The 26,846-nt window shown below is 36.2% G+C and overlaps 2 protein-coding genes across 2 annotated transcripts; one reads left to right on the forward strand and one right to left on the reverse strand.

The window, feature by feature from the left end:
* Positions 1 to 488: 488 nt before the first annotated feature.
* Positions 489 to 13,069, reverse strand: LOC111329311 (transmembrane 9 superfamily member 4). Its single transcript, XM_022933973.2, has 23 exons — positions 12,925 to 13,069; positions 12,676 to 12,798; positions 12,201 to 12,300; positions 11,815 to 11,858; positions 11,532 to 11,644; positions 10,780 to 10,831; positions 10,532 to 10,576; positions 9,889 to 9,944; positions 9,756 to 9,797; positions 9,395 to 9,489; positions 7,634 to 7,674; positions 6,979 to 7,090; positions 6,407 to 6,477; positions 5,952 to 6,084; positions 5,731 to 5,812; positions 5,270 to 5,345; positions 5,031 to 5,114; positions 4,842 to 4,937; positions 3,874 to 3,953; positions 3,369 to 3,432; positions 2,872 to 2,991; positions 2,172 to 2,261; positions 489 to 1,448 (listed from the first exon to the last, which is right to left on the reverse strand). The coding sequence occupies exons 1-23, from the start codon at positions 12,961 to 12,963 to the stop codon at positions 1,299 to 1,301; spliced, it is 1,908 nt and encodes a 635-aa protein (XP_022789708.1). The 5' UTR covers positions 12,964 to 13,069; the 3' UTR covers positions 489 to 1,298.
* A 30-nt stretch (positions 13,070 to 13,099) lies between these two features.
* Positions 13,100 to 26,359, forward strand: LOC111329339 (NEDD8-activating enzyme E1 regulatory subunit). Its single transcript, XM_022934010.2, has 22 exons — positions 13,100 to 13,239; positions 14,664 to 14,767; positions 16,101 to 16,161; positions 16,367 to 16,397; positions 17,305 to 17,376; positions 18,144 to 18,223; positions 18,380 to 18,489; positions 19,185 to 19,294; positions 19,792 to 19,854; positions 20,312 to 20,375; positions 20,728 to 20,819; positions 20,916 to 20,975; positions 21,083 to 21,143; positions 21,672 to 21,744; positions 22,504 to 22,579; positions 22,876 to 22,915; positions 23,251 to 23,337; positions 23,704 to 23,796; positions 23,965 to 24,008; positions 24,686 to 24,756; positions 25,228 to 25,277; positions 25,918 to 26,359. Exons 1-22 carry the CDS (start codon positions 13,109 to 13,111, stop codon positions 26,025 to 26,027), a joined length of 1,683 nt encoding a protein of 560 aa, XP_022789745.2. The 5' UTR covers positions 13,100 to 13,108; the 3' UTR covers positions 26,028 to 26,359.
* The last annotated feature ends 487 nt before the right edge of the window (positions 26,360 to 26,846 follow it).

The raw sequence follows: 26,846 nt of genomic DNA on the forward strand, positions 1-26,846 counted from the left end.
AATAGTCTTATTGTGTGGGAATAAGTTATTGTTTGAGAAAAAGAATTTATGAAAATTATGAGATTAACAAGAGTGAAATTATTGTACATCAATAAAGGTTTTGTGATAAAACTGCAGCATGTGGTGTCAGTTACATTTTAGGTGACATTTAGTTGTGAATGAAAAACTCCATAACTGCTTTCATGGTTTGATTAAGGCTGTCAGTTAAAATTACTCCAGATTCCCCTCCAGTAATCCTGTCACTAAAAAGGATTATTCCAAAAAAAGACAAAAAAGCAGAGGGTGGCTTTATCCATCCTCTAAACTGTCCAGGTGGAACTGAAGTTTGGTGTGAAGGGTTTGGCAGATGGAGGAAATCAGTGGATACAGCAAAAATGATAAGAATGCTGTGGGTTAGTCAGGAGGACATATCTGACAACTTTAAATTATATCTGGTTCAATATTTTGTCATTGCAACCAGACAATATTCCATGAAGTAATCCAGACCATTTTCTAAAAGCAATAATTATCTTTTCAATGATAATGATTAAATAACCCTTTACAACCTGGCATCAATGTGCATATCCTCCTTGCTGTTCTCTATACATTTCTTATAGTTCTAAAATGGAGAATTTGTTTATCAATCAAGGGCTTCCTTAGTTGGCAACCTCTTTATTTTTTTTTTTTTCCACGACCTAAATGTTAGATCCAGCAGTGATACTGTCCAGAGAAATTAGATGTTGGTCACTCAACTGTTTGCTCTGAAGATTTGTTTTGTAATTCTCCATACTATCTACCACATATTCCTTATACTTCTAGTTCTGTATTGGATGAAACGATAAGTCTCTAATTGATATTCTCATCACTTGTCTGCTTGACATTGTATTGATATTGTAAAGGGAAAGTACCGGTATGCATTTGTCACCACTGGGAGTGCAAGGGCAACAGGAGTTAAAGAACTATTTGTTCAAGCAAAGCCTGTCTGAAAACTTACATAAAAGAATTGATCTGTTAAAAAAAATCATTTTCTCATACTTTAACACAAGCCAAAGAAAAATTAAGTTTAACAGTGTACAGTAAATTATCTCACTAGTAAATTTTAGACGAAAAAAAGTCTTCAGTGAAGAATGCTGAACATTCAAATTTGGTAAATGTGTTCATTACCAAAACAACAGATGACATCTTAGGCACACAGTATCTCTGTATGCATGTATGTTGGAAATAAAACCAGTCCATTACTACCAAATTTCCTCCCTTGTGTAGTATTAGTTGCTGTTACAAATGTCGCTATAACTTGGTTCATTGTGTGCTAGCCCAACTCAGTCAATTTTTACAGCTGCATAAATGTGCCTGATGAACAGGTATGTGGCATAAAATCCAACTGTTCCTGTTAGCAACCAGAAGGACAAAACCATGATAAATGTGTAGCCAAAGTACAAAAGACCTGGGACAAAATCTTGGATGTCAAGCTACAACAAAGATAAGAGGAGAATTCCACAGTAAGTTCAAGGTCTCTAATGTGATTTATGAAGCAAATTTTTTCAGCTCTGATTTATAGTGACTAGCCCAAGTGCAAAGGGCACAGGCCATAAATCTGAGTGAAAACAGGGCTCAACACTAACAATAGCCCACCCTAGCCACAGACTGGTAGAAATTCAGTTTTGGCTAGTGGTTTTCAATTTCCACTGACCAGTTTGGCTTGTAAACAAACTGAAATTGTAGTAACATCTAAGATGTCACTAGCCACTTGGCTAGTAAGTTGAAAAGCTTGTGTTGAGCCCTGGAAGAAAAAACAAGGTTCTGCAACTTACAGTATGGACCAAGACCAAGGTTAGCAAGGTATTTATTATATCCCTGGGTTCAAATAGAGGGGGAAGATTTCCATTCAAACAAACTTTTGAATTTAGAACAGTTGGGTATCTTTTAGACTATTGCAAGAAAGAACACACAATCTTGAATGACAAGGCACACAACATTTTAAAAGAAAAAAAAAAATCACAGACATTGCATATGAAGTCCAATTATTTTTACCCCCTATTTTAAGAATTAAATGAATGCAAAATACATACACATGAACTATTTTTGTCAAATAATGTAAATCTCAATATGAAAAATTAACAGTTAAGGGATATGACATCCTTATAAAGCTATTCACCAGTAACAACCAGTAAGGAAGCTGTAGTGAAACTTACTTTAGTAACAAAATAGAATACTGCATAAAAGAATACATAGATGGAGCATGAACCAGACATAAAGAACGATCTCCACCACCAGTGATAATCCTGCAAGAAAAAGAAAAATGCTTCTTATTACTTTAAGAATTTGGATGTCTTTTCTCTTCTTTCCTTTGTCAGGCTGTGGACAAGTTGATGTGGTAAGCACGAGTCTGTGAGAGGAAGGCAATTGTTTTTGCTCAATTGTAATTTTTGCTCAGATACCTGTAAATTAGTTGCAGTGTATTCTCCAAAGAATAAAGCCTGTCAGTACAGTTTGCCAAGGTGGAAAAAGAGGAGTGGCATGGAAAAACTAAAATATTTCAAAAGATATCCCAACCAAGACAGAGAAAATGAAAATTGCTCTTGGTCGCATTCCTGTGCAATTCTTAACTTTCAATGTTTTCTCAACAGTGGCATTCAATGCAGAAAGGAACTTTCTTTGGAGGCTTCAGTTAAGATAACGCCCTCTGCTTAACCATGAAATGGTACTGTTCGGCTTGATAAACCAGGTGCTGACACAGAAATAACCCAACCCCTTCTCCAGCAGAAGCAAACTCCTTCTCCAGAAGATCAAAGACAGGATTTGAGAAAATGGAAACCAGTACAAGTGGATCACCCACAGTTGCTTTCACAACATTACTGGGTCTAACTGCAAAGTCCCATGACATCCTCTTACCTCAGCACATAACTGGAAGTAAATCATCACTATAGAAATCTGTGAAACGCAGCTGGCAAGGATCAGGAACACCAAAAACAAGAAACCAAACAAATAGTAGAACTGATTTTCCCAGATTGCCTAGGAATGCAGAGAAAACAATCATATAAGATAACACAAATGTACCTTTTAAAAAAACTCTTCTCTATTAACACTAACTAAAATTCTTTACCCCTCTCACTCCCATGATCAAGATGTATATTCTCTCCACTGTCTCTCATCCATTTCTCATAATTTTTGTTTTGAGAATTTGGTGCTAAATCAAACAATATTCCCTAACTGATATATTCTTTTCCTCTCACCACTGTTCTACTGGAAATTATTGATACTGTAGAAAAAAATTCCTCTTTGATCACTCTTGGAAGTGAAATAATTAAAGTTGACAGTAAAAGACGAGTTCCTATCCAGAGAAGTTACTTTGATCCAAGAGGAATTAAATTTATGTTTACTTTACTTACAGATAAAATAAAGAAGAGCTCAATAAACACAGCACCAAAGGGGAGAATTCCAGCCATCAGGTTGCTGGAAGATAAAGCAAGGAATTCAATGTTAAATAATTTGAACAAAAAATTACAAGTGCTGATAAAATTTTCACACATTTCCAGCTCCTGTTGGAGAAAACGTGGCTCCTTCCTAGTGTTCCAGACAGAGATGTTTCTAATAAATAGTAAGATCAGACAAGCCACGCCAAAAATTGCATGCATTGTAATTTTCAGACTTTAGCATATGCATATGCTTCTTCAGACACCTGTTGTCCAAGATGTTCACCAAATGGAATTCTGCACTACTTGAAATATAAGCCAACAAGTTAGTCTGTCCACAAGTTATTAATTTTTGGCAGTCCTAATGCCCCGTTTTGGTATTCCCAAAAGGTGCTTTTTTGAGCAGTAATTTGTGGTAATAAAAACTTTGCAACTTGCGGCAATATTCAGTTGGACTCACAGCAAAAAGTAACAACCTCACCTTGGCAAGGGACTCATGAACCAGGCCTGATCAGGAACTTGCCGAGGAATTTGGTTTGTTCGCACAGGGTGTTCATATGGCTGAAAAAAATGCCAAGCAAAATTAAATACTTAATTCCCTTGTCAAGTCCAAAACCCACAAATGTTAGTTTAGGTCAATAAAACAACAGATATGTACCTAATTAGTCTTGGGAAACAGAATTGCTTCTTCCCACTAATACAAAAAATCTTATTATAAGAGTAATACAAAGCTATGAGAGGTGCAGTCCCCTCATGGTTCGTGGGCTAAACTCTGGATTGAGTGGTCACGCTTGGAGCCCTGGCTGGGAACTTTGTGTTGTGTTCTTAGGCAAGACACTTAACAGTAAAAACCCGCAAGTAAGAACCTAAAAATTAAGAACCTGTTAGGCTAAAATTTACCATTTACACCCCCTATAAACAAGAACCTATTTAGCCTAGGAAAATTAAAATAAGTTCTTATTTTCTAAAATCGTATAGTACATTACAGGTACACTGAAATTATTTACTGTAATCATAATCGAAGAAAAACCAGATTGCCATTGCTGTAAAACATGATTTTCTTAAGAAAAATGAGTGCATAATATGTAGTTATAAAATATAGGACAATTGCCAACTTGTTATGCAGGTGTGTTTTTCTCCAAGAATAAGAACCTGTTTTAAGAACCTAAATAGCCTAAAATTTTGTTAAGTACCATTTATATAAGAACCTGTTCAGGCTAACTCCTAAAAATGTAGGTTCTTACTTGCGGGTTTATACTGTACTCTCACAATGCCTTTCTTCACCAAGGTACCAGGGTAACCACAAATTTGATGTTAGGGGGTAACCCTGCAATAGACTAGCCTCTCAGCCGGGGGGGGGGGGGGGGAATAGAAATACTACGGAGTTAAGTGCTGGCCTGATGGGCCACTTGGCTCCTAAACAGACTTTAATAAAAAGCTGATACTTACATGCTTTCTGTATCCAAAGTAGTATCCAATGAAGACAAGGGGAACTGAAATTCCCAGCCACAGACAGAGAAGAGCAAGCATGGTTGTAAAGGGAACCTGACAAGTGGTAAGTGTAAGCAGAACAGATAACCATTAAACAAAAATTTGGAGGAAAATTTAGAGCACAATACCATTAAATTTATCCCTTACAGCTCCAGAAGAATGCTGTCCCCAGATAAAAAAGTTCAGGATAAAACAGACTGCAGAAACAACTCCTGGATACAAAGCAGCCGTCTGAAGGAAAACAAAAAAAGAAAATGTTTAGACTAAGTCACATTGTCCAGTTTTAGGCCATAATACATGTCTAGCCACACAAATTGGTAGAGCTGTGCACAAGTTACTCTAATTTGCAACTATCTTGTAGTCACCCTTAAGATTAAGAATATTACCAGTACTGCAGATTTCTTCCAGTTTTGGCCCTTGCATGTCTTGTAGAGTCGAGCAGCGAAATATCCAGCAAAAACACTTTATAAAAAGAATGAGAAATGTAACTCAGGATTATTGTAATTTATTATTGTTACCAATATTATCATTGTTACCATTTTCAGCATTATCATTATCACTATTACTAATATTATCATATCATTGTTATCACCTTTATCATCATCATCATTATCAATTCCAGTACAATAACATAACATCATTCAACAAGTTAAAGTGATTGCTGTACAAAACTCAAATATTTAAGAGGTCAATATAATTCATAAAATACCATTAATAAAATTTTTTTTTTCCAGACTGGCTTGTTTCAACAACAAATTCTAAAAACTAATTTACAAGGACATGTGTTGCAGATAGAGAAGAGAATTAACAATCAGATCTTAGGATCTCTTAACGGTTGAACACTCACCCCATGAAGACATAGAGAAATATTATTGCTGTCATAAGGCTTCCTCTACTGGCAGGTGACAACATTCCAAGCATAGCAAACACTATAACAAGATATTTAAATAATGAAATAAATAATTAAATTATAACACCCAATATAGTTACAAGCACTCTTCAACTTTTCTTTGAATTCAAACAAAAATATCATTGATCATTTGACACATTCTTTTAAATTGATCTCACCCAGAGTAATGAGAACCATGAAAAAGATCTGCACTCCTGAGCCCACAAATGCTGTCAGTAACCACGCCCTTTTAGGAGGTCTGAACACATCACCATGGACTAATTTCCACCCTGTCTCTTCCATGGTATCTTCCTGCAAACAATAAAATCCCTTATTAATTTTAACTGACACATTTTGATATTATATTACTACCCCTTAACATGTCACTCTGCTTTACATCATGCTTTAAATTGACAAAAATTAGTAAAATTCACATTTGTACACGTTATACTAAAGCCTCAACATGATCTGCAATTTAGACAGTGGTTGACAAAGTTAACCTCATTCTTTAACAACAAAAACGTCACACAGCCTAGCAAGGGTACTAGTAAGATTTATATTATTCAGAGCTGCACAGGTTCACTGTTTTGGTAAAAAATTCTTTCACTGTTGATAGGCCCTTGAAATAACTCACCATTTCTTCTTCTTTATTGTAACGTGCAATGTCACGTCGTAATGTCCTTATCATTATCATGGAGACAATACCTGTGACAAAGATAGGGTAGTTAACAGGTGCAATCAATCAAACTTTTAATTACAAAATATACAATAAATGTAACATTGACTGCATGCTACAGTGTAGGTATAAAGAAATATTTCTCTCTCCATGACAGGTACATCTACAATCAGATTTCTCCCAAAAGCAGGAGACAAAGGGGAACTTACCCCCTGAAACATCTTCATTTCAGTCTCTCCCACTCCAAACTACACATTTCCCTCCACTTCTCTACCTTACTGAGGGTTTATATTTTCTTCTTTAACAAGTTTAGTCATGGCTTGACACTAACAGTAGCCAACTAGTGACAGACTAGTAGAAATTCGGTTTTGGGTAATGGTTTTTGATTTCCACCAATCAGTTTGGCTAGTAAACAAACTAAAATTGTTGTAACATCTATGTTGTCACTAGCCTCTTGGCTAGCAAGTTGAAAAGTTAGTGTCAAGCCCTGTTAGTGCTAGAAATTAAGGTACATGTGATTGGTGACTCACCAGACAAAAACAGGACAATCACAACAGAGTTGACAATAGCAAACCAGTGGATCTGAACATCACTCATGGCTAGATATGTGTCCCATCGTGAAGCCCAGACAATGTCACTGGCCTGTGCAAAAAGTAAATGAATAGAAATAACACATTACTGAAGCAATGATCACAAGGCTTCACTTAAAAATATCTTCTTATTTCTTGGATCTTTTTACCATGAAGCCCAAAAGCATGAAAACCAAAGAATTGTCCCAACATATAAAGAGATTAAGCAAGCTCAGAAACACCAAACCACAAAATATCCCCAGTAACTCCTTATTACTACTACATTACAGTTAAGATTTCATAAGCTTGATTGGCTCTAATTTTCTTGATATAATCCCATTCCAGAATTATTTGTCATGATTATGGTTTTCTGGGTTTCATGGCAAGAACACCCAAAAAGTTACAAGCCTTTTTGGAAAGGATTTTCCACTTACACAGTGAGCAAAACATACATCAGATACCGGTAATATTTTTTTTGGCTTGTTTGCTTTTAATTTTGGCTTTTAATTTTGGGAAGGACGACCCTTTTTTTGAAGCTAATCATATAAATCTTCATATTGTACCAATCAAATAGAATTTAATGAAATTTAGTATTTATGAGCACATCTTGACCTACCTCCCAAGTTACAGAATACGTCATTAGCACCGCATTGTCCTCTATTTAAAATCAACAAAAAAAAGTATTCAGCATAAACCATTACTGTACTTGAACCATCAAATTCAGTTGCACATAAACAGCTTCTAAATTAAACTCAAACCTCTGTCATCATTTCAATTTCTATCTCTACCAACATCTCAATTGTGCATGTGAATGATGAAATAATCGATAGCTGTTTATTATTCACCACAAAGTAAGGGTGGACCTCTTCAAGATTCAAGCGCTATGAAACATTTATTTAGAAATTCTTCCAGTTTGGACAAACATTTTCAGAACTTTGTTGATGACTCAAAAACCGAGACATTGAAACTTTCAAAACAATGCATATCAAACGATCATCTAATTGAGGTATTTCTAATCATAACTTTCTCAAAATCTTAAATTTTTCTGTCATTCTCCAAGACTTGAACACTTGTTTGTGCCTTAAGTGCCTCTTTTGTAGATTTTAACCACTTAACCCTCAAGATCTCCTTTGTAATTCTCCTTACTGTCTGCCATAAAATTCTCATGATCTTAGTTCAGAGAATTTGGTATTTGATCATCTAATAATTCCCTAATTGATAGTTTCCTTTTATTTATCACTTATTTATTTCTTTTTATTTTATCACTTGTCTGCTTGATATTGTATTGCTATTGTAAGGAGACAACAACAGCAAAAACAATAACAACAGTTACTAGTTTATTAATTTTGTACCCTACATAAAAAATACTGATAAAAATAATGATAAATTGACAAGAATATATATAATTATCTTATTAGACGTTTTGTTGTGTAGTATCACTGAGTATTTTTACGAGTCGTGCTGTATTTTGACGAGCCCGTAAATACTCAGCGATACTACACAACAAAACGTCTAATAAGTTATTTATTATCCAACATGCCAAACTGTTATTTCAGTGCAGGCGAATTTTGCGGATATTTATCTACAGGGAGTGTGTGACAGAAGTATGAGAAGTGGAAAGGAATTGGCCCATTGTCGTGTTGCTGTTTCTATTTTCTTCATTAAATGAAGAAATTTTCTGGTCATCAAGCTGGTTTTCTTCGTTCAATTCATCTAATAAACATTGACCTATATTTGCCAGCCATTCCGACTCTTTGTTGTCAGAAATATGATTCAAATTGTCCGCCACTTTTTTCTTTTCGTAACTACAATCCAATTCTTCGTTTGCGCGATGCAAGAAAACCTGTTTAACCGGTACTCTACAATAGACGAGTACAAATACCGCGCGATATTTACACTCATCTATGGCGTTATTTGTACTCATCTAAGTGTAGTTGGATAGTAAAGAGGAGTACTAGCTGCCCCAAATAACCATAGGGGTTAGAAAAAAAAGGGCAGCTATTACTTAGGTGATTTATGTAATGTAGTTATTTGGGTCAGATATCACACACACTTACACACACACACACGCTCATTCAACATCATACAAAACAAGGTCCAGGAAGCAAGGAATATCAGTGTAAAAAAGCAAAGGGAAGGCCAGAAAAATTATTAAATAAATATTTTTCAAGAACTAGCTTAAGGTTTTCCTTAAAACACTTCACTTATATCATTCCAGACTTTAGTACCCTGAAATCTTATGTTGAAGATTCCATAATTTGTTCTGTCTTGGTCACTTATGGGAGAGTAAGGGTTACAGACATCATCTGTGATCTAATGAAAAGATGCACAGCAACATGGGGTGTATCTCTAAACTGTCCTTGACAATCAAACTTACGGTCAGGAGTAATGCGCAGCTGACTGGAAAGCTTGTCACTCAAAAAGGAACACTTATTACTATTTGCTTCCACAGCTATAGCATCTGTTGCCACACTAACAAAAATTCAAAACAGGAATTTTAATCAATCATTCTCAATTGTAACAATACTAAGGTACACCACATTATTGGTTCTCAGAGCCATTTGGCCAAACAAGCCAATAAAGAATTCTTAACAGTTGAATTCAATGCAGTACACCACCAACATTTAGCAGGTTCCTAACTGCCAAGCCAAAAAACAAAAATGGTTTTGGGATGGCATCTGACATCACAGCTTGATTTACAGTCAGTAATTTTAATTTCCTTGCAATAACTTTCTCACCTTTTTGATTGTACTTCAAATCCAACAACACGGAATGTAACACTACAGAAAGAAAATGAGAAACTTTTGCTATCTTACAAAGAGAGACGACACTCACAACTGAAAAAGGAATAAAATGCAGAAGTTTACTCACTCATCATAAGTGTGATATTTGAGGATCATCATTAAATGATTGTTAAGGTAAGTCTCCTAAAAAAGAGTACAATCTACCGATTAATTCGGATGAGAATTGGAATACCAATAAAAATAATCACCTCAAAGAAAGAAAAAAAAAAAAGAAATTACAGCACTGCTGTTAGCAGACAGCACGGCTCAACACTAACTTTTGAACTGATTAGCCAAGTGGCTGAGGAAATCTCAGATGTTACAACAATTTCAGTTTGTTTACTAGCCAAACTGGTTAGTGGAAATCGAAAACCACTTGCCAAAATTGAATTTCTGCTAATCAGTGGCTAGTTGGCTACTGTTAGTGTTGAGCCGTGGGACAGGGATTTAAAGTGTGTAAATAGAGATGAGATTCTACTTTTATTTTCACACAACAAAATTAATGCTTCATTGCATTTCACTTAAATAATTCACATTGAATTTACTTTCACTTTACAGAACTTAATGATGGACCTCTGCTGAGAGTGTGACTTCATTTTTTTTTTGTCCTCTGTGATTTTTGTTTTTTTTCATTGTAAAATTTTTTTGTCAATAATACAAACAAAATAAAAAAATAGCATTTATAGCAAGACTGTATATCAAGACAGTATATTCATTTTTCTGTCACTAACCTTCTCCCTAGAAAATCCAAGTTTAAACCCATGATCATACTGGACCTAAGGCAAAATTATAAAAAATCATGAACAAACCCAAATGTACTAGAACAAAGTACTACATGCTGTATTGTTTAATTTGTAATTTTTTATACATTATTATTAATATTAGTTACAATTTTTTAAAAAAATTGAAAATTGTACTGAAAAGAGTATTGGGTAAAACAAAATGACCCTTAAATTGTTTTAGCAACTATGTTTCTTACCTGACCAGTCTCAAGAACAAATTTTGTTGCCACAGGTAGATTATCAATAACCCTGAAATTGTATGTAAAGGGGTTTGTGAGAACTGAAATCATGCTCCAGTCACAGAGAGACAAAGGGAGAAGATATTATGTGAATACAACACAAGAGAAAGAATGGAAGGAATTTAGAGAAGAGAAATGAATAAAGATGGAAAAAGAGAAAAATTTAGTGTTCTACCACTGCTTCTGAAAACCTTTAACTGCTGTCAGTTTAACCTGGAAGCAGGCTCCAGCACTGGTTTCAAAACAAGCCAGCGACCACCAGAGTTCCACCTGCTACTTGATTGTATGTCGCCGGCTACTCTAATCATAACAGTCTGCTTGTGACAAACAATCTCTTGATTATCCCAGTTGCCTACTTTTCCAGAGTGGGCTGCCTACTTCAAAACATTTTGAAACCCCTGCTCCAGTGTGTGAGTTTTGCAAACATTCAGCAGCAACAGGAGGGAGGGGGGAGGGTGTAAGGGGGTAGAAACTCACCCCCAGACTCCCATATGGGAATGAGGCCTTGAGGCCACTTTTCAGGCATGACTGCCAAATTCACCATTGGCAGCCTTTAATCATGGTAAAAGCCTTAAACCCAACCACATAAAAATAGGACACAACAAAAAATGCCACATTTAGAAGTAAAAAGTGGAAAGAAGGCAAAATGACAAAAGATGAAATGATAAAAAGAAAAACAGGAAAAGAAACAAATGTAAGAAACTACCTACATGTGAACATGGTATTCATCTGATATCAGCTTGGAAAGTTTTGTAGATTCCTCTGCATTCACAGTTGTTTGCTTGCAGAGTAAAGTGCAACTCTTGTTTTGAGCCATTCTAATCTACAAGGCAGAAAAAGAAAAAAACCGCCCAGTAGTAAGTGCATCTGGCATTTTGCACTTGACATGTAAATAGCAAACTGAAAAAATTGAGAGAAGTTCAGGTTTACCTCTTACAAGTACATCATCATTATTTGTAGGTGTGCTACAGTGTTTAGAAGAATAATACAAACCTCATATAAAGTATTCACAATCCTGTCACCGCGAAGTACTTCCCCTACAGACAAATTGCACTTTTTTCAGACAACACTCTTAAATGGCAAATATGTTTATTTTCTTATAAGAAAGCAAGAAGAACAAAGAGGAATGACCTGCATCTGCTATCAGATACAGTGTTTTACCTCAAATTTCAAAATCTACTCTCACTACCCTAGATGTTCCCACAAAATAATGATTCATAATATTCTTAATCATATATTTATTCAAAGTACCCTTTTTCCGAGCACCCAATTAAATAAATACATGTAAACACTCTATAACAAAAATTGAACTTTTTCAATGATATCTAAATTTGCTTTAAGGTCCAAAAACAAAGAAAAGTGTAACAAATCACCCCTACCAAGGTTTTCTGGCTTGTACTGTAAATTGTCAGGCTTACAAATAGGAATAGAGTAATACTCAAAGGGCAGCTGTGTCTTGATGCTGGTCATTTTTACAGCCTGTACAGACAAAACACCATTTAAATCAAACATGACCGCTATTACAATCTTAGGGCATCATTTAGGATTTTTTCAAGCTTTGAACTATTAAACGAAGGCATAGCAACCGTGTTCACGAGGCAAAAAAAATCTATGGAAATGACTCTTGAGGTTTGTGTTAAAAAGATCAAATAGTGTTCATGATCAGAAACGAAATCGAATCGACAAGAAAAATTTCCACGATACAGTTGTAATTAATTTTGCCTCGAACAAACAAAAACAAAAATAAGTTTAATTTAAAATACGATATACTATATGTAAGCATCAAAATCTCACGATTTATTGAGGATGCTCACATAATATTAGATCATGATATTTGAAGTTTAAATAACGTACCTTAACATCAAGTTTTTCGCCTTTTTGGTAATCAATCGGAGCAATTCCAGGCAAATAGAAGGGCCAAACGGGCGAAATATTGAGCCAAAAGATCAGACATGTCAGTAGCCACATGGATGTTCTCTAGTGTATCAACGGTAAAACAACCAGAAATTAATATAACTTCGTATATAATGGCGGTTAGCAAGTACTGCACCATTTTAGAAGCTAAGTCTATCACGGCGGGGAAGAATTATCAGAAAAACACACCTTTGTAGCGGACCTTACAGAGGATTCAACGTCCGCCATGATTGTCTCGTATATTCTGTATTCATGCGCATGCCACGTTGCAAGTACCAGTACCTTTCGGCAAAACTGCGCTCGTCCTATGTCGGAGCCTAACGACAGAATCCGAAGCTTGTCGAAGATTGTTTAGCACCGCTGTCCAGAAGGAATGGTGGTTTATTTATCGCAGTACCCATGCGTAATGAAAAGGAAAGCGGTGGATTCACCGGGCCCTTCAAGGAAACGGAAAATGTCAAAAGTAGCTCTGGATAAAAACAAAAAATATGATCGTCAGTTAAGGTAAGAGAAATTGATGTGCATTATGATGTTGAAAAATTGCATCGGGAAAGAAATGTTAGGGGTAACAGAATGCGCAGATAGGCGGGTAAGCTGGACGCGCGTTCGTGATCAGTGGTTTTTGACAACTGCGTCTAACAGATCTTGAGATATCAGAAAAGACCAGATCATAGATGTAACGATTGTAAGGATCTTGATGTGTCCACCAGCCAAACGGAAATGATTAGCATTCCAGGTAAAAATCAAATAAGGTCTGTACCTTAGTCCTCAGTGGCTAGCCACTCATACACGTACAATGTACAAATTTATTATGTTCAGAGCGCGCGGGTTTTCAGTTTCATTTATCGTCCTTTTTTTCATGCAGTATGTTAATCTTTCCCATTTGGATGATTACGTCGTTATGGACAGAGTTGCAGAGTTAAGATATTGATCATTGATCCTTAGAGCTTGACCAGGCTAGGGACAGCCGAGTGACTTTGACAGCTTTCGGCAGTGATCTTTAACTCCCTGTATCTGACAAGCAAATACCTCTCTGCTATCTGTTACACGTTTTCCTCTGAATAAGTGTGTCAGAGAATACTGTCTGGCTGGGAGGTTTTTTTTTTTTTTTTCCTGCATAGGTGATACCTTATATTTGCAAAATATGATTTAGAGTTTAGTCTATAGTGTACATGTGATTGTCCAGGTGAGAGTAAACCTGGGAAGAACTGTTGTTGGTTCAGGGGCGGATCTAGGGGGAGGGTGCAGGGGGTGTGCACCCTCCCCCCCCTAAGATGACCTGTGGCTTTCTATTACAAGTGGTGTTATGACCAAAATGACACATTACTTTTACAGCATTGCATTGACGCTGTGCAGTCTGCTTCACAGTTATACAAAATCTACTGTATTGTTTGATATGTATTCTCAGCAGTTCATATTAAGTTATTGCCTAGGCAAAAGTCTTCTTCGTATTTGCTATTACAATTTGTTTACGTCCAGTCACCAGTCAGTTACGCCATTCTTTAGTGGTGCACCCCCTCCTCAAAAAAAAGTCCTGGATCCGCCCCTGTGGTTGCAGCAACCAACATTTTGATGACCGTAGCCTGTAAGAGGTCATCAGAGACAAAGTCTATATTGTCACAGCACTAGTCACTACAAGTGACATTTATAGTTTTAATCAATACTATTTCATCCAGACAACCAGACTGCAAAATCATGCTGACTCAGTGATTGACCAGAACTCAAACATGTAGAGCTTTCAATCTGGAATCCAGAGTCATTTTTTGCCATTAGGTGGCCAGACCTCTCATGAGATTGTCTTCACAGCTTTATAAAAGATCCCAAAACAAGTTGAATTCACTTTTGTCACAGAGTTGAAAGGTTACTGGTACCTTAACTTGTTGTTTTAAGCTAGTTAGAAAAAAGATGTTATTTTTGTTGTTGTTAAGACTGTGGGGAGATCATGGGCAAGAAGCTCTGGAAGGAGCCAAGATTTGCTTGATAAGTGCATCAGCCACTGGAACTGAAATTCTCAAGAACCTCATTCTTCCAGGTAAAATTTATGATTAAACTGCCAGTGACATTCTAACATTCGCACCCAATGCTTGTGATGATCATATACGTCTGGGTAATTTTGGTGAGGCTAGCAGTTTACAGGTTTCTCATTAAGAAATGTTAGTAGTAGCAAGAAAATAAAGTGAGAAGGTGTAGTCTGATCGTCCGGGTGAGTGTAGTCCTGAGAAGGACTGTTGTCGGAGGTAGTGACTGACATTTCGACAACCTGTGCGGAAGTCATCATCAGAGTCAAGTGAATGATTGTTGTCAGTGGAATGTTCTTATTCCAGTTCGTGTAAAATGATCAGTTGGTTTTGCCGTGATGTTATGGGCTGTAAGACTTAAGTGACGTAAGTGGGTCGTGATTGGTCTGTTTCGATCTGTCGGTAAAGTTAGGTCATTCTTTTTCGGTCGTTTGTGATGTTTATGTCGTGAATGAATCATTTGTATGGAGCGGGTAGTTGTTGTCATCTGTTTAGGGGAGTCTGTTTTAAGTTAGTAAACCAGCTTTCCAGAGTCAGTCATTGAAAATAGTCAGTGCTGAAGGTTAGGTATTGCGCAGAGTCCTAGTGAATGTTGTGGTTGGTAAGTCGATGGTGTTCAGCAATGTCATTGCTGACATCAAGACTGACTGAACACAGACGGGCGACGAGGAAAGGTGATGTCAGCAATGACATTGCTGAACACCATCGACTTACCAACTACAACATTGACTGGGACTCTGCGCAATGCCTAACCTACAACACTGACTATTTTCAACGACTGACTCTGGAAAGCTGGTTTACTAACTTAGAACAGACTCCCCTAAACAGATATCAACAACTACCCACTCCATACAAACGACTCATTCACAACATAAACATCACAAACGACCGAAAAAGAACAACCTAACTTTACCGACAGATCGAAACAGACCAATCACGACCGACTTACATCACTTGAGTCTTACAGCCAATAACATCACAGCAAAACCAACCGATCATTTTACATGAACTGGAATAAGAACATTCTACTGACAACAATCATTCACTTGACTCTGATGATGACATCCGCACAGGTTGTTGAAACATCAGTCACTACCACCAACAGTCCTTCTCAGGAGTACACTCACCCGGACGATCAGACTACACCTTCACATGTTACCCCCGGGTTCAAGTCATTTACTGCAAAATAAAGTGAGGTAGAAGGAGAATTTTTTATTCATTTAGATAACAAAAGTCATCAGAATTTCTCCAAAGAATTCTTCATGGTACCTAGGGAATTCTCAGATCACCAATAACACATAATAAGTTTCAAATGGTAACACACTGAATGTGTTTCATTTCTATTAGGTATAGGATCTTTTACCATTGTGGATGGGGAGAAGGTTACTGGTGAAGATGTAGGCAACAAGTAAGTGCATTTAGGAAGCAAACATTGCTGCTTGATGTTAGAAATCAGTCATTAATTGTATTGTATAGGTGAATCTGACTCAAGGAGGAAAATACATTTTTAATTATTTTCATAAATTATTCATTTTTTTTTTTTTCTGATATCAATATTTGTGCCACTGGTAACTTGATTTAATTTAAGTTATTTTGCCTCTTGCTTTTTACAGCTTCTTTTTAGATAAAGATTGTATTGGGAAGGTAAGAAAAATAGATTTAGACCTCATTGTAACTGTCACAAATTCATTAAGATGGTAACAGTGCCTTAATCTGACCATTTATTATCAGTCTTTCTGTTCTATACGTGTCTCTGTAGTGAATTAGAATACATACATACATGCATGCATGCATGCATATATACATACACGCATGCATGCATACATACACGCATGCATGCATACATACATACCATACATACATACATACCTACATACATGCCTACCTACATGCACAAAACTTTATTTCATCTCAAATTAAGAGTAGCCAAAGGCAGGCTAGTATCTCCAAGGAAAAAAAGAAAAAAGAAAAAATAATTTTCAATCCTAGAATAAAATGAATTACTATTTGCATTAGCTAGAAATAGTATAAGAATATTATCATCATTATTATTAGCTAATCATATAATGAAATTATGTTGACAAATTGCTGAAATGAAATTATTTAGAGACAATATAGCTCTCAAGTTATCTGGTAGAGCATTCCAGTACTTAGCAGCTGTAGGACTGAAAGAGTTTATGCCATAAGTAGCAGTAACAGGTCTAAAAAGAGTAATAATATTGGTTCCTCTCATAGAATAGTCAACAGATCTCAGAGTAAACAATTCTTTCAGGTTCTGTGGGTAATATTCAAAATTTTAACACTTAAAAATAACTATGAGCACACTCTGTATCCACTTATTGCTAAGAGTACAGTCTCCTATTTGTTGCAAATAAGAATATTTTGGAATGTACATGTACAGAGTTATAACTGAAAATGTATGAGTAAAGAAATAATGTACAGCATCGTAGAAATGTTGGCAAGGTAACAGTGAAAGAAATCTTTATTTTTTTTTAAATGAAGTAAAGTTAATCAGTTGACCATGTCTGTCATGTTCTTTCTCTTTGATAAGTCACGGGCAGAGTGCACCACTGAACTTCTTCTTGAACTTAATTCAGATGTGTCAGGAGATTTCATTGAAGAGGTAAACAAACTTCTTAATCATCAAAGGAATCACAAATATTCTCAAGATTATTGCTGAGGCCATCTCATAGAGTTGTTTATTTCCCATGTATTGATCATCCAATAAAACTAAGTTTTAGTTTGAGAGGAAACAAGGAAGAGTGAATTTCTTTCCCTTAATTAAATTTTCATTCATTGTGCATAGTGATGTCTTAGTCTGTTTTTTTCAATGGTGATACAGTTTGTGCTATGATAATTTTTAAGCTAATTTTGTGAATAGCCCTAAATTGTACAACAATTTATTTCTTGTATTTGTTGGATCTATTTTCCATCGATTTCTCAGACTGACTTATTGTTCCACTCAACTAAACATGGTGCAGTGGGTAATAAGACCCTCACTAGGCATTCCCTCATGAAATTATGTAATTTGCAAACATTGTTAGGAAACAATTTGAATTTTTAACATGTACGTGTAGCAAAGGGTTAATCATTTTTGAGTTTCACTGTATGATGCTTTTTGTACATGATCATTGACCACTTTCAAAAATGGCTGCTGGATTGATATTCTTTTGTTTAAATTTCAATTAGCCTTTCTGGCCTCGTTCTCCAGTACAAATTTCAAAAGAATGCATTATCTCAAGCGAGGCTGGTGAGGCTAATTTGAATTTAAACAAAAGAATATCAATGCGGCAGCCATTTTTGAGAGTGGTGTATAATTATCAGTAAAAGACTAAATACTCAACAACTTTTGCTAGTCATTAAGTCTCATCTTGTCATTATTTCGATTAGACAACAGAATGCCTGTTACGGGAAAACAGTGACTATTTCAAGTCATTTACTGTGGTTATAGCTACTCAGCTCCCAGAAGAGTAAGTGAAATCTAATAGATACTTTACTGTTTATTATAAGAAGATATTCATTTAAGTCCCATCCTTAGAGTTACTCAGTTTTTTGGTTTAAATTTCAACCACCCTCAAACTTTTTCAAATATAAAGAGATATCTTACAATTCATCTTAATTTACAGAACTCTTTTAAAACTTGGTTCCTTGCTGTGGTCCAGTAATATACCGCTGTTAGTTTGTCACTCATATGGCTTTATTGGTTGCATGAGAATTGTGTTGCAAGAACACTGTGGTAAGCATCACATCATATTTTTGTGGGGAATAATATTATAGTATCTCTATTTCTGAGAATAGCTCACATTCTGTGTAAAAGATTTTGACTGGAAGGTATTGTTTTTTATAGAAGTATTTAGCTGAATGTCAGCTTTCATCAGTGTAAGAGGTCACACAGCCAAAGGTTTAAACTATGGTAATTTGGTTTTATCAACTAATTTTGATATTATAAATTTACCACTGTTAAGAGTTCAAAAGCTGACATTTCAAGCGTTAGCCCCTAGTAATTCACTCTGACAAAGGGCCAATGCTTGAAACATCAACTTTTTAACTCTTTATGGTGAAAAATTTACAATTACCAACTTAGTTGATAAAACCAAAATACCTTGGTACCCCCGCCAACGCAGCACCACAGTTTCTTTAGAAACTTACTCCCTTTCAACTATGGTTTCATTTGCTAAGTGCAGCCCCCCAATGGGAGTATGGAGTTTGCTTCTTGCCCGCATTCTGTATGCCAGGATGTGAGCCAGGAAAACTTGGTTGATTACACTTTGGGTTACCACCGCTGGTAAACTTTTAGTATGCAATAAATAAGAGGTTGCAATTAAAGTTTTTCTTTTGTGGATTGACTTGCCCTGGTAAGTTAACTGCAAAAAATCTATAACTTGTAAGAAGTTTCTTTTCTTGACAAGGATTTTCTCACTTAATATGCAGTTGTTGAATCACACCCTGATAGTACTCATCCAGATCTGAGATTAGACCGACCTTTTCCTGGTCTTGTACAGTATGTGGATGCCTTAGATCTTAACACCATGACAAAACAGGTAAATAATACATGCCTAGTCAAGTGACTAAGTGTCTCTAAATGGTATGAATGCTGGACTCTGGATCAAAAAGTCCAGGTGTAACCCCTGGCCAGGAGATTTGCTAGCCTAACAGTTGGCATGTTGGATTCCAGGTTGAGAGGTGCAGATTCAAGACCTGAGTCATTGTGCAAGATACTTTGTTCTCACAGTGCCTCTCTCCACCGAGGGGTGTAAATTGCTAACAGGGAACTGTCTGGGTAGCCTGACAATTCTGGTGGGGGGGGGGAGGGGAGGTTAAAATCATAATTTATTCTCCAAATTGTTTTATGCATAAAACTTATATCACTTCACCAAGCTGCTCAGGGATGCTCTTAATGAACATAAGGCATCATTTTGTTCTTATCAATAACTAGATAATTATTAAATGAAAGGAAACATATAATTGATAAAACACTTCCCACAAAGAAATATTGAAATAAAGAGACTCATTTCTACTTTGTTCTCTTTTGTCACAGGAGCATGGCCACACTCCATACGTAGTACTGTTATTAAAGTACTTAAACAAATGGAAAGCAGAGGTTAGTCATTAAAGAATGAATAGTTAAAAATGTTAGAAATATTTTTTGTGATCAATCTTCAATTTAAGCTTTGAGTGTAAATATAATTCTGACCAATCAAATTCCTTAGATGATCTGTCCCAGGATATAGGTATTTATTACACGACTCGGGCAGTCAGAGGGCCAATAACTAAAATCAATCAATCAAAATGCTCTATTGCCGGTCAATATTTTCTCAGTATTGGACCGGGCACTGTCCCGAATGGTCCCGAATGATACTGCACTTGTGTCCCTTTGAACTTCAGTCTTATAATAAATCTCTTATTAACCAAGCTTGCTCGGGACCGTACTGGAAGAATATCGGCTCTCGGTCTTTTTAGGATGGACCAAGCTGCGCTCGATCCGTACTGTCAAGACCTCGGGCGTGCTCTAAACTTACAATAATCATTTGTCTGAACTTGAGCCATTTTCTCTACAGCACAAAGACAGAGCTCCACAAAATTACAAAGAAAAAGACATGTTTAAACAAACAATTAGGGGAGGTTAGTCAGTTCATGCTTGGTAAATTATGTAGCATAAAATCCCTCTCTTACAACAATGCAATTAAAGCACCAACCTTGAACATATGCTTTCTTTGAAGATTACACATAGATTTTGCCTACTTTATTTGTCATGTGGGTCATTAATAAAGGCAGCTAAAAGGCTGATCTGGACTTATGATCAGCTGTTGACTTTGGTGCTCCTTGTTTGGCAAGAGAAAATTTAAGATATATGGGTAGAGGTTCTTAGGAAGGGGTATCAAAGAACTAAGCCTGATAATTTCTGCTCAAATCTATCCAATTTGTAGGGTTCTAAAAAATTAAGAAAATTTTATTCATTTACTTCTCCTATCAGGAATTTTAGTCAACAAAGATGGCATCCCAGAAGAAGAAGAAAACTTTGATGAGGCCATCAGGGCTGTGAACACAGCTCTTGTTCCCACCAGGGTAAGGAAGATTTTAAGTGATCATAGTTTCACCTTCTTGTGGAATTTTCAAGTCATCATCTTGTCACTTACACATTTTTTGTCGTTGTTCTTGCAGATACCTTGTGAAGTTTCCAAAATATTCGCAGATGATTTTTGTAGTAACTTTACTGAATCTGTAAGTATTCATGAACAATTAAGCATAAAGCAAAACTAGCTGTGTACAAATAAAGAAGAACCATTTTGGTAGCATGGATTGTAAATGAAAAGTTCCTCTCTCTTCAGCGTAGCTCCTTTTGGATTTTGGCCAAAGCTGTCAAAGAATTTGTAGAAAATGAGGGCTCAGGTAATTTTTAGTAATCCAATATGCTTTGAAATTTGTTGTTCCATCTGCACCATGTTTATATTTTGTTTCCTTACTCTTTTTCCAAACCTCAGCTTTTTCATTTCATTATTTGTCAATTTTTTTTTGTTTTTGTTCTACTATACTCTTATTTGTTTTTCCACTTTGGCTCCTTTTCCATTTCTCCATTCTTTCACCATAGATTGTCCCTGTGCCATTTTGCTGAGGTTCAGTTGTTTGTACTCAATGTCCTTTTTGTTTCTTTGGTCTCTTTCTCTCTCTCTCTCTCTCTCTCTCTCTCTCTCTCTCTCTCTCTCTCTTTGTTTTTTTTGCATTTCATCCAGTTGTTTACTCAAACAAGTGTTGTTACCTTCACTTCTTGGAGAAGCCAGGATGAAAAAAAAAAACTGTGTTCATAACACTTAGCCCTCCAAGTGTCTCATTATGACAGTCAGTATTGAAGCATGAAAAGTTTGCTATTTCTTATTGTGACACTACGTAACAAGGGTGAATGATATATTTTCCCATTAGGTGCTCTTCCCTTAAGAGGATCCATCCCAGATATGACAGCAGATTCAAAAAGATACATTGAGCTTCAGAATATGTAAGTGTTAATTTAACCTTTGATCATATCAACCAAGTTGAAATGGTAAATTGGCCACTGTAATGATTACAAAAGCTGACGTTTCGAGCGTTAGCCCTTCGTCGAAGCGAATGACAAAGGGCTAATGCTCGAAACGTCAGCTTTTGTAATCGTTACGGTGGCCAATTTACCATTTCAACTTTGTTCATATATCCAAATTGTTTCGTTACTCCCACCGACGCAGCCCCAAACAGTTTCTTTCGAATCTATCAGCCTTTAACCTTTGATCAGATGATGATACAGACACATATTACATATAAACTTGCCCTCTTGGACTGGAACAAAATGTAATTGTTTCAACAGTCCTTCTTTCCTAGGGTGATGCCTTGCTTATTGAAGTGTACTAAGTATTTCCAGGGGAAAATTGTCTTCAACTTTTTTTTTCCTGATTTCTTTTGACTTGCTGTCCTCTTACACGCAATAGAATACATTAAGAGAGAGAGGATAGCTCACACAGATCAGTGCATACATGAATTAAAACGAATCATTGTAAAATTTCAACTTATGAATGAAAAAAATGTTGTTTTTTTTTCTCACTCTTATTTTCTCACTATTATTGATTTGAAAAGTGGACGTTAATAATTCCAATCAATCAATTTATATAAACTCACACAAATACATTTTTTGAACCGTGTACTAACTTTCAAGTCAGCTAAAACGGTCGAAACGAATATCTGGAAGGAAGTTGATAATGGCGTTCACATTTTTTAACTTTTCAAGATATCAAGAACAGGCAAGAAAAGATATTGCTGTAGTAACTCAACGGGTGCATAGAATACTACTCGACTTAGGAAAGGTGAGATGGCTGTGGACTTACCCTGATTTGTTTTTTTTTTTTTTTTTTTCCCTTCTCCCTCTCTCTCTTCTATGTTTTTTAAAATTAGGATTTTACTTGAGTAGTTTCCTTTTGTAAGTAAAACCGAATTGTGTTCACTTGGTAGTTTTCAGCTTTATACAGGAGGCAAGATCTGTATGTGTACATGAAGGCTTTTGATCTGGTTGTCCAGGCCCTTCAGTTAACAAATGTACGGTTGTTTATTTCTTTGTAGTCTGTTTTTGTATGTGTTAGTTGACACCTAGATTATTTTTCAGTCAACAGATAGCATTTCAGATTCGGAAATTAGGCTTTTCTGTAAGTAGAGGCAATTTCTAAAGTAAAAGTTAAATATTCAATCCACATTCTCCCAAATCTTGAAAACCGAACTGTAAGTCATCGAAAGATTTGAAAGTTTTTGTCAATAATTATCCGCTGGATAGCGTTTTATCCGTTGAATATCATCCCTTTGAACAAGTGGGCAAGTGCAAGTCAATTCACAAGGCAATCAACCAACGATGGATTATTTAAACAGAAAGTGAACATATTCTCTCTTTTACCCTAAACTCCCAAGATTTTATATTTGACTGTATGTGGTTTTTGTCCTGTTTGTGACTGTCTCTTTTAGTCTAATACACATTTTTCTTTTTTAGGTAAGAATGCGGCATTTTTGAGATTAGTTCGCGGTAGATCCTTGGCTGAAGAGAGCGAACCTTCTTTGGCCAAGGCGAATGAATTAGGTGTGTGTCACCTCCTTTCTATTAAAATGTAGAACTTCTAAATGCGGTGTATTTAGTTAACATCGAGTATCGAAAGTGATTCGGGATTTCTTTCGTTTTGCTCTACTTCGTTCTGTGATTGGTCCAGAAAACTTGTCGCTCGCGTTTTTCCTGCTTGCAGTTTGCGTCTATTTACTTTGCTATCTCATGTGATACTCAATGTGATATTTTCCTTTCCTCCGATTGGCTGTTGTGATCTCTTTGGTTCTGGTCTTAAAACACTTATTCGTGAGCGCTTCTCATTGTAGTGAACCATTCTTTATCGCTGTATTCGTGCACTTTAAGAGTAATTCTTCTCTGTGAAATTCCTTTTTTTCTCCTTTTCAGCTGGTTATCTTGAAGATCCAGACAGTAATGTTGTGTTCTACATCTTATTAAAAGCAGTGGATCGGTTCTACTCGCAGTATCATAGACATCCAGGTAAACAAGTAAATTCCAGCCTACCTGATTTGAAATTGTTTTACTTTTATCGCTTATTTTTGTATTATGTTTGTCTTGTGTCTCATTGTTTGCGAGGAATTATGAGAAAAATGTTAATCAAGTTTACTAGTGAGCTAAGTAAATAACTTTGTGGCAACTTTTCTCAAGGTAATTTTGATGAACAAGTGGAGGCAGATGTCGTGAAGTTAAAGGTATGTTGGCTTGATTTGGAGGGATTTAGTTCATGGTCTGAGAATCTGATTTGATCGGCTAATTTATCAGCGTACTGAGGACAGCGGCAAAAATTTAGGGACCCTTTTGATAGCCAACAGTCTGATTTAAGCACTAATAGCAGAGATTTCGGTGCACACAGCTTAGCTTCATACTATAGCAGTACAGCTCAGCGTTGTGGTTGGAATTATCAGTTCTATTACCGCGCTCGAAATACCCTCACCTTCAAAATAAGGCTACGCGGAAAGCCTTTCTTGAGGAAGTGAGTTTAAATTACTCGAAAACGAAAAAAGTTATCTTCTTATTAAGACCTTACACTTGCTATCGGTTTAAAAACAGAGAATTTTGACATTTTGCAAATGGCGTATTGGACAGTAACATAGGAGAGTTTACAGATAGTCCATGAATAATCGGACAGTATACCAATAAACATATATTCCTTCACTAAAAATTCTTGCCACATAACATATATAACTAAATTGGGTCATTGAAATGTTATGGCACGGACGAGTATGTGTTTCTAGAACAGTGCTTTCTTCTTCTACTGATGCCAATACAATTAAATTAATTTATTCCTTATGAATTCTGTTATATTCAGAGTTGCCTCAGCCCAACACAATTAAGTTTATTTATTTCTTATGAATTCTGTTCTGTTTAGAGTTGTCTCAGCTCTTTACTTCAAGAATGGTCAGTGAACGCGGACGTCAAGGAAGAATATGTTCACGAAATGTGAGTATGAAGAGTTAATTAACCTTGTCAATTCTAATTTAACTTTTCCAGAATTTTATTTTGTATTAGATGGAGCCGTTTTGCAATGTTTGTCTTCTATGCTCTGTTTGACAAACGGTACTCTTCTCGGTTAGTTTGTTTATCATGGTTTCACGATTGGTGGTAAGGCCTTATTTAGTATTACTTTACGTCACATTGTACATGCTTGAACTTAAGTTTCACGTTTGCTTTAATTCTGGACTCGTGGTTGGTATGAAAACTGTGATAGGGGACTGAAATTTGTAGTCGGTATTTTTCTTGTATAAATAACGGCCATTAAGCACGTTGAGTTGAAAAAAGTAGATTTTGGAATCCACAATCGGCCCAAAATTGAGTGCAGATGGTTTGGAAAGCTGGTTTGGTAACACTCAGAAAACTAAGGACAAACATGCTAAGATGGTGCGTTGAAGTAACCTTTCCGCCTGGTTTCAGGTGTCGATATGGAGCTAGCGAATTGCACCCTGTCGCCGCTTTCATTGGAGGTAAGAGGAATGTTTTGCTTTCACAACTCAACCGGGAAGACAAAGTGATGGTATCTGGGCCGTTGGCCAGCCAAGCCACCGTACCATTTATTTAAAACCAATATGCTTACAAAAGTATATTGCGATTGAAGAAGACTTAATGCACCAAAGCTGGACACGAAAACCCCTAAAACCAGCAGGTGGAAAAAACGGGGAACGTGTACTCCCAACCAAGGCAGTGGTGCTACCCTTGGGGTGTTAGGGTGTTCTATGAATAACATAATATACACAAGTAGATAACAGTTACTTAAGGAAGTATACGAGTACAGCTGTACAACCTGATGTGAACATGACAATATTTTATAAAAAAAAAGTAAATAAATAAATCAATTTAAACGAAAACGAAACGTAACCACTTTACACGGCGAAAGCTGACCGTAGCCTACTAACGACCTCAAATAAAAAAATACGATTCTTTAACTCTCCGCATACCTCGCACCCACTACCAGTCCACTGATTCATTCCGGCAAAATATTATTTTATGCCAATTAGGATTATCACAAATGACATTCAGCATTAGATTTATTAAATCCTTTTGAATTTTGTGCCCGCTTGTATGGGAGGCGGTATTAAGTCTACGTTACCTTTTTTTTTCCTTCAGGTGCAGCAGCTCAAGAAATCGTCAAACTTGTGACTCACCAGTTTGTACCATTCAATGATACATACATCTACAACGGAATTACGGGTTCTTCTACAACTTTGCAGCTCTAAGGAGCCCAGTCCTCATTGAACTCGATCTAACGGACACGTGTCTTTCTAGTTTCATTTCCTCGGTAGAAACGAAGACAGTGAATATCTCTCGTCTTAAACTTTCGTCCTTGTTTTTTTTTTTTATCTCACTTAAACCAAAATGCAACTTCGTGCGACTTTTTTCCATTGTCGAAGACTGAAAGCCTAGACGAATAAGATATGAAATATGACATGCTTAAAGAATGAGACTTGTACCGAGGTAGACAACAAAATCTTTTTTTCGATAACTTTCTACAAAGACAAAGAATAATTAAAACAGCATTCCGTAATAAAATGTATTACAGATAATATTACCTATGTGGTCAGCACTGTCCTTCTCTAATGGCACTTAAATAATTTTTAACCAGCCTCTTTCATAATATCCTTCCTGGCTCGCGTGATTTCTACACCACAACTTTAACTCCTCCTTTCCTTAATGGCTAATTAACAATTATTCCGAGTGCGCGTTGGATATGAGATGATAGATAGCCAACGAGGCGCGTAGCGCCGAGTTGGCTATAATCATCTCATATCCAACAAGCGCGAGTGGAATAATTGTTTTATTAAAAACGCCACAAAGAAATTATTATTTTGTAAGAAGAAACTGGATTTTTTAGCTCCCTTTTGATTTTAAGCTGACGCGTACGCTTACCATATTTGTAGATTATGGTATATCGGCTGATATACCATAATGGCTAAGCCAATAAAAAGTCTTGAATTGCATTATCCAATGATCCAGTTTTTAATAATAAGATATATACACCGCAACTAAAAAACTCATTTCTTCCTCACTGACTCCTG

Source organism: Stylophora pistillata, chromosome 13 (assembly GCF_964205215.1).
Source record: "Stylophora pistillata chromosome 13, jaStyPist1.2, whole genome shotgun sequence".
Taxonomy (NCBI): domain Eukaryota; kingdom Metazoa; phylum Cnidaria; class Anthozoa; order Scleractinia; family Pocilloporidae; genus Stylophora; species Stylophora pistillata.